General features: G+C 41.4%; 1 protein-coding gene across 1 annotated transcript; it reads left to right on the forward strand.

The window, feature by feature from the left end:
* The first annotated feature begins 1,390 nt into the window (after window positions 1–1,390).
* LOC117249914 (neuronal acetylcholine receptor subunit alpha-2-like) lies at window positions 1,391–7,499 on the forward strand. Its single transcript, XM_078165942.1, has 7 exons — window positions 1,391–1,577; window positions 1,715–1,759; window positions 2,300–2,409; window positions 3,212–3,431; window positions 3,838–4,340; window positions 6,478–6,928; window positions 7,030–7,499. The coding sequence occupies exons 2-7, from the start codon at window positions 1,730–1,732 to the stop codon at window positions 7,153–7,155; spliced, it is 1,440 nt and encodes a 479-aa protein (XP_078022068.1). The 5' UTR covers window positions 1,391–1,577; window positions 1,715–1,729; the 3' UTR covers window positions 7,156–7,499.
* Window positions 7,500–15,387: the final 7,888 nt, after the last annotated feature.

The following is a 15,387-nucleotide window of genomic DNA, read 5'->3' on the forward strand; positions in this document are numbered from 1 at the left end:
AACATACTTAATAGACTTAATCCACTTTCTAAAATAAAAAGTAAATGAGAACAAAATAAAGTTGCATTTGAGGAAAGAACTGCCTGGTTTCGCTGGATTATTAAAACAACTTCCTCATAAAGAAGCCTTTATAAAGGCTTTATGAGCTGTAACTATCCGCTTCATTAATGGTAATTAATTCATTTAGTAATGCTTAACTGAGCAGTCACAAGCTATTATTTCTAACAAATCTTGTGCTGCTAAATTGAGTAGATAAGAATATCCAAACCACTTCAGTGTCTGTATGGTATATACAAAGCAACACAACCAGCAGCCAGTTAGCTTAGCTTAGCATAAAGACTGGAAGCAACTAGCAGCTGAGCTAGCCACACCTCTAAATCTCACAAATTATATCCTCCTGAGACTTTTGTTTGGTATGCATTTTTTATTTCTCCTAGCTATTTGGGATCAGTAGGACTTGACAAGTATGAAAAACAATTCCCAGTGTCCTCAAATGAGACGATAATAAGGTCTAAATGTCTTCAAAGGAGTACTTCCTAATTAACAGCGTCTTATTGATTTATTGAGCCTACTGGGCTTGAGCGTTTGAACGGATGTAGCATTTCTGACAGCAAGTGGTAACTGGTTCTAGAGGTAGGGAGCACGGAAGGAAAAGGCTCTGCTGCCAGCTGATTTGTGAGTTTTGGGAACAGTGAGGTAAGAGGGAGGTTGTTTTTGGGGCCAAGAATGAGCAATTCGGTTTTATTGGGGTTTAGTTTTAAGAAGTTATGTGACATCCAATTTGTGACAGCAAGTAGATTAGATTCAAGGTTAGTGATTTGTGAATGATCATTTGGAGTGAGCTGTATGTAAATTTGAGTATCATCCGCGTAACAGTGAAACTGAATGCCATAGCGGGAATGGGTCCGAGAGGGAGCATGTATAGGGAAAAAAGCAGAGGACCAAGAACAGAACCCTGTGGAACACCAAAGTCGACTGTAGAATAATCAGACAGAGAGGTTTTATATGAGACACACTGAGTTCTGTTAGCCAAGTAAGAGGTGAACCAAGAATTTGTTGCTGTATCAAACTACAAACGTTATTAATCATAAATAAACAAGTTTCAACCATAAACATGATCAGGTTTTGGACGTTGTCCACTTTTGTGCCGGGATTGGCTGCAGACTGACTTGGCAGAGATTGCTGCCATCTTGTTTTTACATGGATAAGTGTATTGTGGTCTTAGTACCACTAGATGGCACAAAAAGTGTCCAGGAACGAGGACAACAGGTCTAAGTTAAGTAGAATGAAGTATAAGGTCAAGAAAACCCAAAATGTGACGTCCTTATATGAGGACACAGGGTCTCAAGAGGATATGTCAATAGGACAATTGGCAGTTTTACATGATTGATTGAAGGAGATATAATGTGTCTGTGTCTCTGTCAGTGCTGGCTGAAGACTGGACTCGTGTTCACACCGAGGATGAGCTCTTCAGGAGCTTGTTTGGGGGCTACAGCAAGTGGACGCGGCCGGCACGAAACATCACCGATGTGGTTATCGTCAAGTTCGGGCTTTCGATCGCACAGCTGATAGATGTGGTGGGAACACACACACACACACACACACTAAACTCTTCGTAACATTTTGCAGTTTGTAAGTGATCACCCCAGCATGTAAGACTTTAATAATAACAATTTGATCCCTCTCTTGTTGTCAATTTTTGGCGCCAAAACAGGACGAGAAAAATCAGATGATGACGACCAATGTGTGGTTGAAACAGGTATGGACGAAACTGACCTGTGATTGTGTGAGTGTAATCAGTACAGTGACTGAAGGTGAAAGCAGTGACCCGACCAAACAACTGGACAAATTTGATACTGAAGGCTAAATTCAGTCATTTCCAATCTGGACTCCATTTCCCCATACTTCTGTGCCACAAGAAGAAAGCAGTACACTGGGAATAATACTGGACACAGGCAGCAAAAACAAGCCACCTGACACTGAAACAGGGAAAACACACAGACGACTGATCACAAAGATAGGAACACACAGTGGCAAGAAGTAAAACAAGTCATGACAAATGAGGAGCTTGACTTTCAAAATAAAACAGGGAACACACTAAAAGCAAAACCTAAGCTCAGACACATGGCATATAAGAGTCCAGGTTGAAGAAGTTACTAAAGGTATCCTTCAAGTTACAAAGCTGATCGCAGATCCTTTGTACTGATATTTCAATTTGGCCTTTCTTGTATGAAAACGATGAAACTGAAAGTGGCTTTAAACAAGATTTTTGTCTTTAAAACTGTGTGTGTGTTGGCAGGAATGGACTGACTACAAGCTGCAGTGGAGTCCGTCCGACTTCGACAACGTGACGTCCATCAGAGTCCCTTCTGAGCTCATCTGGGTGCCCGACATTGTGCTGTACAACAAGTAAAAAACATGTCTTTACACTTATAGATACGAATTAAAATGCAACTTAAGTATTGAAGTAAAGGCCACTGTAAGTTGTGTTTCTCGTCCCCTAAAAGCTGTTTATTGTCATTTTCCCGATGTAAATTCTATCTCCTCCACACACACACACACATCCAAGGACACATTTCAAACAGACTCGACTTTGAATCTGTGTAGGTGGAGCTGGAAATTATCTGTAGTGATCAATTACCCGCTTGATCCATAACAATGTCCTCATCCGCTGAGAGCCTACGAGGAGGCGAAGGTCACTTCCATGGAGCCAAACATCTTGATGATACCACAGCATTTCTGCATATTCCTGCATACCAATTGGTGATACATGCAAATTATCCTGTTGAATAAATGACCCTGATTGCGTCTGTGCAGCGACGTTGCATCACCCGGTTTTAAGTCAAAGTCTGGTTTCCTCCCCTCAGGGCCCCGAGGAAGTATTAATCCTTAAATTTGTCTGGATGGAGACGAAACTTTCTCCTCCTTCAGCATTTGTGTAAATGAGCTTGCATCGTGAATACAGCGTCGTTAACATTCAGTGATTAATTATTAAACACTGCCTGTGTGAAGGAGGCATGGCTCCAGGTTTATTGATTTGAGTTTAAAACATAGTGAGACAGAAACTTGGGAGCTTTGCTGAACAAAAAAACTACTGAAAAATCATCCCTTATTATCCAGATAATACGTCAGTGTTGGTGTCCTTTATCTTTCTTATCAATTTTCAATATTTTCTTGCCTTTTTCCTCTCCTCATCTTCTTTTTTTTCCAGTGCAGATGGAGAGTTCGCCGTCACCCACATGACCAAGGCCCATCTCTTTCACACTGGTCGTATCCGCTGGGTGCCACCAGCCATCTACAAGTCCTCCTGCTCCATTGACGTCACCTTCTTCCCTTTCGACCAGCAGAGCTGCAAGATGAAGTTTGGCTCCTGGACGTACGACCGCGCCAAGATCGACCTGGAGCCCTTTGAGAACACGGTGGACCTGAAGGTTCCTTTTGATTTTGAGTTTGTGCCATTTAGCCACAATTGGCGCCTCCATTCTCATGTGATTTGGCAGCTCTGCCTCTTTACCTCCTGTTATCTACGCTTCACACATGCTCTTTGTCAGTGTTTTGTCTGCAGAAATATGCCAGCTAAACACTGTGGCGGCTTACTTTTTAATTAACAGTGTGTTGCTGTTGCATTGCAGCATTAACTTCTGGAGAAAACAAAATGCATAAATTAGTTTTTCAAGCGACGAAACACTAATCCTGGAGAGATTTCTCAGGTTGAAAGTGCTGAGGTTTTCTTAATGATGTTCCGACTTTCATAGCAAAGAAGTTCAATTTAAGTTATTCTGATGAAACAGTTTTAGCAACATGTTGCTTTGCACCTAACAAAAATCTAATTTCCAGGATTACTGGGAGAGCGGAGAGTGGGCAATTGTCAACGCCGTGGGCACCTACAACACCAAGAAGTACGACTGCTGCCACGAGATTTACCCCGACATCACCTACTATTTTGTCATCCGCCGCCTCCCGTTGTTCTACACCATCAACCTCATAATCCCCTGCCTCCTCATCTCCTGCCTCACCGTCCTGGTCTTCTATCTCCCGTCAGACTGCGGTGAGAAGATCACCCTGTGCATCTCCGTGCTGCTGTCGCTCACCGTCTTCCTGCTGCTCATCACCGAGATCATCCCGTCCACGTCGCTGGTCATACCGCTGATCGGGGAGTATCTGCTCTTCACTATGATTTTCGTCACGCTGTCCATCGTCATCACCGTGTTTGTGCTGAACGTGCACCACCGCTCGTCAGCGACTCACACCATGCCTCGATGGGTTCGGAGGCTTTTCCTGTCGGCGGTGCCACGCTGGCTGTGCATGAAGCGACCAGAACATGGTGTCAGGCCTGTAAGGTGAGAAGACGGCCATGTTTACTGCATGAAAACACCATAAATGCATGGTGCTTCTCAAAGTCAAGGTGGGACGGGTCCTTTCTGGGGTAGATTCTTTCTAAGCATTTGGTGTACACACATTGGAACAGGCTAGCAAGGTTCCGCCTTCAATTCCGGCAAAAATTGTGGGTACTTCATGCCTGTTGAGGATACACACATGCATCCTTTAAAATCCTCTGAAGGAAGGACTTGGTCCTTTGTAAAATTTGAAAGATCCTTGACATTGAAACAGTCCTTTGACGAGACTTGATGACGTGGCCTCCTTGAAATTCAACCATTTAAGGATCCTTGCTTGACTTTGAGAAGCACCAGAGTCCAAATCAACCCCCTTGCCGATATGATGGACACGTGGGCAAATTCACAAAAGGATTAAGTGACTTTTGCAACCACTAAACTGCATCAAATAAGATGAAAAGAAACTGTAATTCTTGACGCACGCGCAAACACTGAAATGCACCTAACTGTGTTGCCAAGCAAATAGCATCTCGGTGCTCCTGAGCTGTCCATTCTATGCAAGTGAGCCCTGCTGCAAAAACAGTCCAAGTCACAAACGTCAGCACCGATAGCCAAAAACAGTTACAGTGAAATTATTAGCATCTTCAGAGAGCTGGCGCACCAACACACTGGAAAATCAAACCCCAAATACGGCTTCACTCTGTCACGTTTTGCCTAAAGTTTTGAGAAATGCCTTTGCAACTCGTTGGTCAGGACCTGTAGCTCAGTCTAAGAGTACTTTGCCGTTTTGATAATTGCAATTGGCATTTATTATTTTATATGTGGGTGCTATCAACACTTTCAGAACGTATAAAGGCCCGAACATACTCGAGTGTACTATTAGCGGAGCGGACTCCACGAGGAATGTCCGCAGTCATTCGGGCTTTCATAGTCGAGCGCACTTCCACGTTGTAGTTTCCTGTAAAAATGTCCGTGAAAAATCCCCGCGATGTGAAAAATACATGCCGAGCAGTCACTGGTGCGCGGAGCGGAGTCCGCGCGGTCGTAAAATCTGAGCTTTGCATGCACAGGGCTTGCGGACGTCCGCTTTGAGTCCGCGCGGACCTCCGCGGAATCCGTTCCGCGTACGTTCCACCCGAATATGTTCGGGCCTTAACTGTAATTAAGCTAGGGATTGCGTTGTGGGAACTGTGGGTGCTCCCATATTTCGTCATGTTTGGACATTCAAAGAATGACATGGAATAAAAGTAGCACTCTAAATTATAAACAGGACATCAGGCTGGACTGCAGACTGTATATAGAGATGAACTACATGACAACTTCCGGAAAAGTGAAGCCAAAACATCTTGATCGCACCCTGGTGGCTGGCTGCAGTATAGGTTATAAAAATTCGTCTTCGATGTTAGCGGAAGAAGCTTGGGCCGAACTAAAAACTAAGAGTACACATCAAATAAACTTTCCCCCAAGATGGTTTCTGTCATTTTAGGTCGTTCTTGTGATGCTGATGGTTGTTTAAATGTTTGGTTTCAATTAGTTATGTGATGCTATAAAAAGGGGGTTTGACGTCATGGTTGAGCTCCAAGTGCCAATTGATGTGCTTCAGATTGGTCAGACGGGTTTATGGGTGGGAATTCGAGCAGACTGGCTCCAAATGACATCACCAGTGCAAGATACCAGCAGCTGTATGGTAGATATATTTTGGCTTCATTTTTGTGCAGTGGGAGGGAATAGAGACACATCTTCCATCTTTATAAACAGCCTATGGTGTGGACACATGTTCTTTTCTTTGTTTCTACTTTCAAAAAGCCAAAAATCAAGCTTTGTTTATCCCATTTTACCTGTTCAAACACATCAAATGTTATTTTGTGGACTGGATTCTTGGTCTTTACATGTGAAAACTAGGAGACAAGTCTTGAATCTGTTTCCTGATTTAAAGCTGCATCCACGGTTTTGTCCACTTAGGGGCAGCAGAAACAAGCTGTAAACACAACACTGACACATCATAACCTCTAAGTTTACATGGTGAACTTGACAGGCATGGAGCAACATTTGAATTCATCTGGAGTCCAATTTTCACTCTTTCACTAAAAAGAGTGAAAAGCCCGCTGATATGACATGCTCACTGTTGTCCCCAAACGCACAGGCGGCGCCACCTGACTGATAAACTCCTCCCTGTCCGGACTCCAGGCCCCTCCCACAGCTCATCCACCTGGCTCACCCAGGAGTCTGACATTGATCTCCACGGTTACCAGGATGAGAACGGTTGCCACAGCAGCCACCAGCTCAACTCCTTGGATACCGGAGATGTAATCCACTACTGCGACCTTCACGGTTACATAAACGCAGATCATTTGGGGAGGTTTGGGGTGAGGGTAGCTGGTCGGCCGAGGATTTCTCCCCTGTCTCCTCCTTTCCCTCCATCTCTCGGTTACATCCTCCTCCCACAGAGAGACTCCTCACTCAGCCTGGCTTGGGACACCCCTTCTGTGGATTCAAACCTGTCGGCCTCTGTTCTGTCTCCTGCGGTGGTGTCGGCGCTGGAGGGGGTGACCTACATCGCAGAGCATCTCCGAGCCGAGGATGCAGACTTCTCAGTGAGTGCTGACGCCTTTTTGTTTTTTGATGACAGGAAGTGATTTGTTTTTACCCCTGTCTAATGTCTCCACTTGTTTCTTGTCTTTTTCTGTTTCTGCAGGTGAAGGAGGACTGGAAGTATGTTGCCATGGTTGTAGACCGGATCTTCCTGTGGATGTTCATTATCGTGTGTCTGCTGGGGACAGTCGGACTCTTCCTGCCTCCGTGGCTCTCTGGGATGTTTTAAAACCAAACTGGGAATTAAAAAGAATGAATAACACAGTTGAAATTAATAATTAAATAACTTGTGTCTATGCGAATATAAAGAGATCAAAGTGTTACAATAACTTTCTTAAGAAGAACGAGAACATTTTCAGCCTGATTTCCCCTCATTGAGAAATTTCATAGTCAGTTAATTTGCCTATTTGCTTGGTAATGCCTCAAGCGATTAACTGATTAGCAAAATTGTTGCTAATCTTTCCAGCTCTAGAACAAAATCTTTGAAATGTATAAGAGGTAATTAAAGCTGATTGAGAAATTAGCTACCGCTACTTTCAAATGAGTGGATTAAAACATCCTGTGTGTGCTTTCTTACTCTGTGTGTCTTTTAATTTCAGCAGAATACAGGGTTTCTAAATGAATTTGCTTTGCCTCCTGTGACATTATCTTGCTAACAGGTGATGTCAAAGCCAATCAGCCAATATTCATTGAGGACAAAATGGAGTGATAAACTGGAAAGGTGTGTAGAAGCCTGAAAAGGAAGACGTATATGATGTAACTAATCTTTGTGTCACTAAAGCAAGTGAGAGAATTTTCATGCCCACTGTTCTTTCTATTGTCCATTGTCATTGTGTCGGGTAAGTTTGATTTATTTTTTTCTTCTTAATATCTGCTTCTCTGGGTGGCAGTTTTTTTCTTTTGTAAGTAAGTAAGTGAAAAGGGAGTTGCAGTAATTGCGAAGGGAAAAAATGAAGCCATGAATCATATGTTCTAAGTCAGAGGCTGACAATAATAATCAAGTTTCAATTTAGGGTCAAATATAACACCAAGATTCCTGGCGTTAGTTTTGACATAGGGGGCAAGTGGCCCAATATGATGAAAGATGCCTTTAGCAGTATTTTCGGGGCCAAAAATGAAAAGCTCAGTTTTGTCAGAATTTAGTTGAAGACAGCTGACAGACATCCAGTCCTCTATTGCAGGTCATTTAGGCTGCTAAAATCATCTGGTTTTACTAAAAAATATAGCTGAGTGTCATCCACATAGCAATGATAGGATATACAACCAAAGTGACTGATTATCTGGCCCAAGGGAAGCATATACAAAGAGAAGAGAATGGGACCAAGGATTGAGCCCTGGGGTGCCCCATGTATCAGCGGAGTAGACGAGGACACAAAGTTACCTATGGAGACAGAGAAACTTATATTTGACAAATGTGACATAAACCATTCTAGGGCTTTCCCTGAGATACCAACATTTGTATTTAGTCGATTGATTTTGTGGTATTGGCGGCAAAATGGAGTTGGAGGTGGAAGCCATGCATTTAAGGTTAAGGGCACTGGAGATGGAGCAGGGAACCGCTGTAGCTGCCAGTCCATCAACTCCTCACCAGTCAACCCTAGTCTCAGAGAAAGTTTTGATGTGAGTTGGCACATAGCACTAGACCTACCTTTCAGAGAATCTGAGGTAGAGCCATTTTCAATGCATTTGAACTCATCGCTGCTACACTGCATTGGCCTAAGAGTGTGTGGCCTCTTTTGCGGCAGTGCACATTGGTGGGAAAAGCTTAAGTAGTGTGTACTTCTTTGACAACTGAGAATAGCCTAAATTATTACACTGTGGAAGCCACCGTCCTCTGCTCTTATGAATTAGTGCCAGAATTGTTATCCATCTAAATGAACAGAAATACACGTCCCTCTCTGCTGCCACAGTGCAGGCAGATGAATTTGCTTTAATGCACAGAAATGTCGTGAACCAGTTCCAACTGACCGTAAGGTTAAATCTCCAGAAACTTCCCATGAGCAAGGACACCTCATCGCTGCCTGCCCCACTTTGAAAAGAAAAGAGCAATTCAAAAATTCAGAATGCTGTCTCCAGTGGGTCTCATTCTCACCAAACCACCCTCCATGCAAAATGGGAATTTGGCAGAAACAGAAAAGCACAAGATTTATGAAGATATCAGACCATTTTTACTCAAAGTTATGTTTCATTCTGAAGGATACTGGAGGGAGTAAGAAGCCCTTTTTGTTTGGCATTGCAATATTCTCTTCTCTTTTTTTATTTTGGAAGTTTACTGCAAGTCAGTTTATGTTAGAGACTTTTGTCTTTTGTTTAGGGCTGATAACTCTGACGTCTACAAAACCGATAACTTTGTTTTCATAATTACTGTGTAGCTGGCCTTTCCTGCGAGTAGGAAGAGCGTGGAGTCACACTGCATGTCATGTCGAGGTTCATTACACAATACAGTCAAATAAGAAGCTTCAAAGAGTCCACAGACCAGTGAGTGAAATCATAATGGCTTCATTCATTATTTTTCATACAGTCCAGATTATACCATAACTGGTTTGATGTTAAGTTAGCCTGCATAATCGGCACTGAATGCTTTTAGCATTCTGAGCTAGCACAGGCTGTTCTCATGCACTCTTTGTGAGTTATCCTGTGAAAAGAAGTGCACCCAGTCTCGTATATATATCCCATGTAATCATGAACCATTAATTTGTGTATAGCCTGTGTTTTGGGAAGGTTGCAGTCATGAGACCAAGACGGAATAAGGAAGGAAGGTTGGGATGGTCAATGGGTCACAAAACATAGGACTTTCCCCAGGAGACATGGTGTTTACCGGTGTTCAGAACCCTGTGAGTCATTTTACGCAACCCGTGCTCATCGTGACTCGTCACATATCACCGCTTGGTCAGTGCCGTTTAGGTCTACATATTACTGTACATGCTAGGTATCCTCCTGCTTTTGTTGTTGACATTCCGCAATGGCATGTTTATGCTGTGCAGCACAACCACGTGGTTAGGTTTAGAAAAAAATGTCATGGTTGGAGGTGAACACCCGCCTCCTGGATGAAAGTCCTAGGCTTGTTGGACCTATCCACTTCCCCTTCCCTATGGGGACTTTCCTGCTCCTTTTATTATGTCGTTACCAGCAAGGCTTCAAACTAACTCCATCCAGCGGCGTATCATACCACGGCAACAGGTGCCATCCAGCTTTGTTATAACTGACACTGCCTGTCTGTGAATCATAACCCGCAAAAAGTGGCTTTTGGCGTTAGTACGCCAAAGTCACTGACAAAGTGGCGGTATTTGACGACTTTGGAATGAGAATTGGCTCTTTTAAGGTACATCTGCACCATTATTCTTTTCTTAAATCTAACCACAGTAACTGTACTTACCTAGCAACTTAACTTTAAGTGGGTAACTATACGGTATGCAATGTCACACGTAGAGCACAAAACACAAATTTGTAGGCCATCATACAAATTGTCATATGAGGATACACTGGCTAGCTAGCGTCAATGGACGTGACGGACGTGATGCGAAATACGCATTGAGAACTTCTGGGGACATATGACGTCGGGCATGTACCAGCTGAAGTTCATTCATCAATTCAGCAATTTCACGCACCTATGACGCAAGTCAACGCAAAATATGCTAGCAGTTAAACTAATTCAGTCATAAAAAGTTATGCCAACTTTGTAATATTAATTCGTTCAACATCTATCAAGTTTTTAGTGAGAAGTGAACCAAAAGTGAATTTAAGTGGGATTTTATGATGTTTAAGGACCCAAAGTGGACAAAGTAATGTCATAAAAGAGGGATCATTAAACATGTGATACACGACACACAAATGTGAGTCATAAGATTATCCAATATCTTGCATTACTAATAGGCGTTATATCCGGAGAACAGGAAAGGCTCATGGCGTGCAAATTTATCATGGTTGCATCTACAAAAATGCAGTCTTCAAACTCCATAAGGCTACAAATGCCTCAAATATATATATATATATATATATATATATATATTCCTACAGAGACAAATTGTATAGAACCCTCTCCATGGTAAATGGGCAAATGTGTGACTAATAAATGTGTTGGCTGTGACGAGGATCTATCTAAAGTGTGGTTTAGAGATGATAAGATAAGTAACATGAGTCAGTGCCTTGTTGTAGGTTCGTTCACATCCAGCAAAAACAAGAAACCTCTATGAAGACAGGATGTGATACAAACACACATACACACATGGACATGCTGTTTTCAATATCACTTTTTGTAAGGATTATTAAGAGAGGAAAACAATATTTTTATGATGGTCCAATAAACAGAACTATAAAGGGTTTCAGTGGAAGAGGAAGCGATAAAATAAAACACAGAGTCAGTTTCTGTTTTTTACTGCTCGTCATCTGACTCATCCTATGTGGTACTCCGAAGTTTATATGGTGACCATGTCCAAAGTGCAATTTCGTTCTGAGAAAAAACCCAAAATTTAAAAAAGAAGTGAAGGAAATCAAAAGTTCACCATGCATACTGTAACCAGTATTTTGGTTGCTGAATGCTTCTCTTGTCACCAACATGTAATGTTTGCTTATTATCTCAGTGACATTTGTCGTAATTCATCAAGATACTCGTGACAACAAATGCACATGTTGTTCTTTGTGACTGCGGGCACTGTGTATAGTTTGAACCAATGTTAAAACATGCTGAGCATCAAAAGACGTACCCAGGATTGTGGCAATGAAAGCCAATGTTTTTGAATGATAATTCAGGACTTTCCAGCTGTAATTGTAGTGACAAAAGAGAGTATTTTTTAACGAGAGGTTGGGACATGTCTTGTCGTGTAAGCAGCGGCAAAAGTGGGTATTTTTAAGTTAAGAGTTTGGGACATTTTCAGCTGTGTTGGTAGCCAAAAAAAAAAAAAGACTATTTTTTTTAAGAAGAGGTCAGGACATTTCAAGCTATGTTCGTGGTGACATAAGTGTCTCTTTTTTTATAACAAGAATTCAAGACATGTTCAACCATGTTTGTAGAGTCAAATGTGGGTATTTTTTTTACGAGCGTTTGGGACATGTCCAGGTGTTTGTGGCAACAAAAGCCAATGTTTTTGAATGATAATTCAGGACTTTCCAGCTGTAACTGTAGTGACAAAAGAGAGTATTTTTTAACGAGAGGTTGGGACATGTCTTGTCGTGTATGTAGCGACAGAAGTGGGTATTTTTAAGTTAAGAGTTTGGGACATTTTCAGCTGTGTTGGTAGCAAAAAAAACTTTTTTTTAAGAAGAGGTCGGGACATTTCAAGCTATGTTTGTGGCGACATAAGTATCTCTTTTTTATAACAAGAATTCAAGACATGTTCAACCGTGTTTGTAGAGTCAAAAGTGGGTATTTTGTTTTTACGAGCGTTTGAGACATGTCCAGGTGTGTTTGTGGCAACAAAAGCCAATGTTTTTGAATGATAATTCAGGACTTTCCAGCAGTGGCTTTTTTAAATGAGAGGTAAGGATATTTCAACTTTTGTTTGTGGTGGCAAAAGTGTTTTTTTAAACAAGAATTTGGGACATAGCAGGCCGTGTTTGTAGCGACAAAAATGGGTATTTTCTAATGGGGGGTTGGGTCATTTCATTGTTTTCTTTTTCTTTTTTTTAAGCAAAACACAAAAACAGGACATATCCAGCCGTGTTTGTAGAGTCAAAAGTGAGTATTTTTTAGGTCAGAGGTCAGGACATTTCCATTGTCATGTTTGTAGCAACAAAAGTGGATATTTTTAATGAGGGTTTGGGAGGTGTCCAGCAGTGTTTAGAGAGTCATTAAGTTTAAATGCTCCATTATGGGTGTGTCTATTTTTGTTCAGCATTCTGTCATCACTTATATGGCTGATAAAGCTGATTTGGATTTGCTATAAATCAATATCAGAATCTGTATAATTGTGTCTTTATTAAATACTGATAGTTATTAAAGCAATAGCTATTTAAAGTTGCTACATTAGGTCATCAGAGCCACCAAAAAGTTCAAACCAGGCTGTCTTTTTATTCATGCTTTTAATCTACAATAAAAAAAATCATGTTTTTGAAAGTTACATAGCTTTAATTAAAAGGTTAACTGTTTTTCCTACCTAACCCAAACCATCCCAAATTCTTGCTTCTCCATGACTAGTTTCCCAGAATGAGACAAGTTTCCCAGTAAGCCAAATCCTTTTTTCATGGGATGAAGGATGGTGGCAGCCCTTTGAAGGTTTGTGCACATCCAGTTTCATAAACTGAAAGGACAGCAACATTTTGTCACGTCTGCAACAAACTGGAGGGCAGTTGGTGCATTTTTGTAAAGACAAATAGCAACCAAGCCTCTATGCAACTATTTACCATTTTTAGAGTCCCACAACTTCAATATGGAGACCCTCTGACTATCACTCACAGTTCATTCACAGTTTTGAAACCTACAGCATGTAAGGACATTTCTGGCTCTTTCTTTTTTGTGGCCTATCAGCTCTTGTACATGTCGAAATATTTCCGTTTTCACAGGAAATGTACAGTTTCTGCTCATTAGATGCATACAGTCTTTTTCAAAATAAAGTTGTGTCGTTAAAACAACTCCTATTGTTTTGTTTATTTCTTTATGCAACAAAAGCATGTGATTAGGTTTAAAAAAACATCATGTTTGCGTTTACATAGACATGAATAACCTGTTCATGATTGGGTTTTTGTTGTGTCCCATTTATGTGTTTGAGCATGTAAACATCATATTCCATTCATGACAAACCCAGATATGCTAGCTGGAGTAGGGTGTTTTCACATGTAGTCCTTCTGGAAAAAACTGAACTCAGTCCTCTTAAAGTGGACCAAAAAGTGGACCAACAGAAAAAGGACTCAGTTACGATACGATATGATACGATGCAATGCAATGCGATACGATGCGATGCGATGCGATGCGATACGATATGATATGATATGATACTGTGTGATACGATACGGTGTGATACGATACGATATGGTGCGATACGATACGTTGCGATGTGATCCGATGTGATACCATATGATATGATATAATATGGTATGGTATGATACGATACGATACAATATGATACGATAGGATACGATGCGATGTGATGCGATACGATACGATGCGATACAATGCGATAGGATATGATGTAATTTACTGTCTCATAGGGAATTCAGTTCATTTCAAAGAGGACTCAGTTCTCTTTCTGGCCAACTTTAACTCTGATGGGGCCTCAGTCCTCTTTCTGTTCACACTACAGCCTATATATATATATAATATATATATTGACGTAGTTTATTTTTGTTTTTACTTTGACGTGGCACTGCAGTTTGGTTATGAAGCCCCTTGCTTTCAGATTAACTTAAGATTGGGGGGAAAACCTTTGTGTTTCTGTGTGCTGTTGACTGTTGCTGTTTGATGTATTCGACATTCCACATCTGGAGACGTGCAGTATCTTTCGCGGACCAAACTACTCCTAGTTCTGCATCCAATGCAAGTGTTACAGGCCGACGTGGTTTTGTCTGTTTTTTTCAAGTGTCCCAGTGCAATTTTAGTGATCTAGGGGGCTAAATACAATGGCAAAGAGAGGCATAGGTTGAGTTAACTGGACCGCAGACTTGAAGCGAACCGAACTCAGACCACTTCAGGGGTGGTCTGAGTTCTCTTGGAGTTTTCACATATGCGCAAAAGATGCTAAGTCACCACTCTGAGTCCGTTTAGAGGGCTGAAAAGGACCAAGTGTGAAAACACCTTAAGTCTGCTCCTTAAGGTTTCCTTAAAATGTTCACTTCAGTATTTCTGGTTATCTCCTTGTCTTGGTCTTATACTTCAAGAATCCCTAACCTTTGCACAAAAGACCTTACCAACCAAAGTGAGGTAGAAGATGTGCTTTCTATGATTGTACATGCCCAGAAGTACAATCTTTTCCTCCTCTGACCTTTATGGTTTTCTTGTCTTAATTTCTTCTGACATTTTTTCACTGTCTAACTATAAGCCAACTTATGAGTTAACATTTTTCCTTAACTACGGAAACATTTTAAGGGGTTCTGTGCAACTGTGTAAGTCCTTCAGCTGGTCCTAGGATGTATACAGGGAATATGATTAACCTGATTTCTCTGTGTTCAGAGTATTTTGGCAGTATCTGACAAGTATCTGACAAGTATATATTTAGGTGAGGAAAAATTTGGGGAAAGATAAGTCATACTCAACATTTCGTTGCATATCCCTATAGCATGCAATAACTGCATTGTTTTTTTTATGTGTTGTTTTATTTTGGGGGGCTGTTCCCCTTTGTTCTCTTCTTCAGCGAGTGAAATACATTATTAATAAGTCTAAAACCTTCCACTTCTTCCCCCTGATGAATTCTCTGGCTTTGCTGGCAGTATGCTTTGGGTTGTTGACTTGCTGTAAGGTGAAGTGCCTTGCTATGAGTTTTGAGCTATTCCTTTGTACATGGGCAGACAACAAGTTTTAGAAGACTTCTGA

Source organism: Epinephelus lanceolatus, chromosome 24 (genome assembly GCF_041903045.1).
Source record: "Epinephelus lanceolatus isolate andai-2023 chromosome 24, ASM4190304v1, whole genome shotgun sequence".
Lineage (NCBI taxonomy): Eukaryota > Metazoa > Chordata > Actinopteri > Perciformes > Serranidae > Epinephelus > Epinephelus lanceolatus.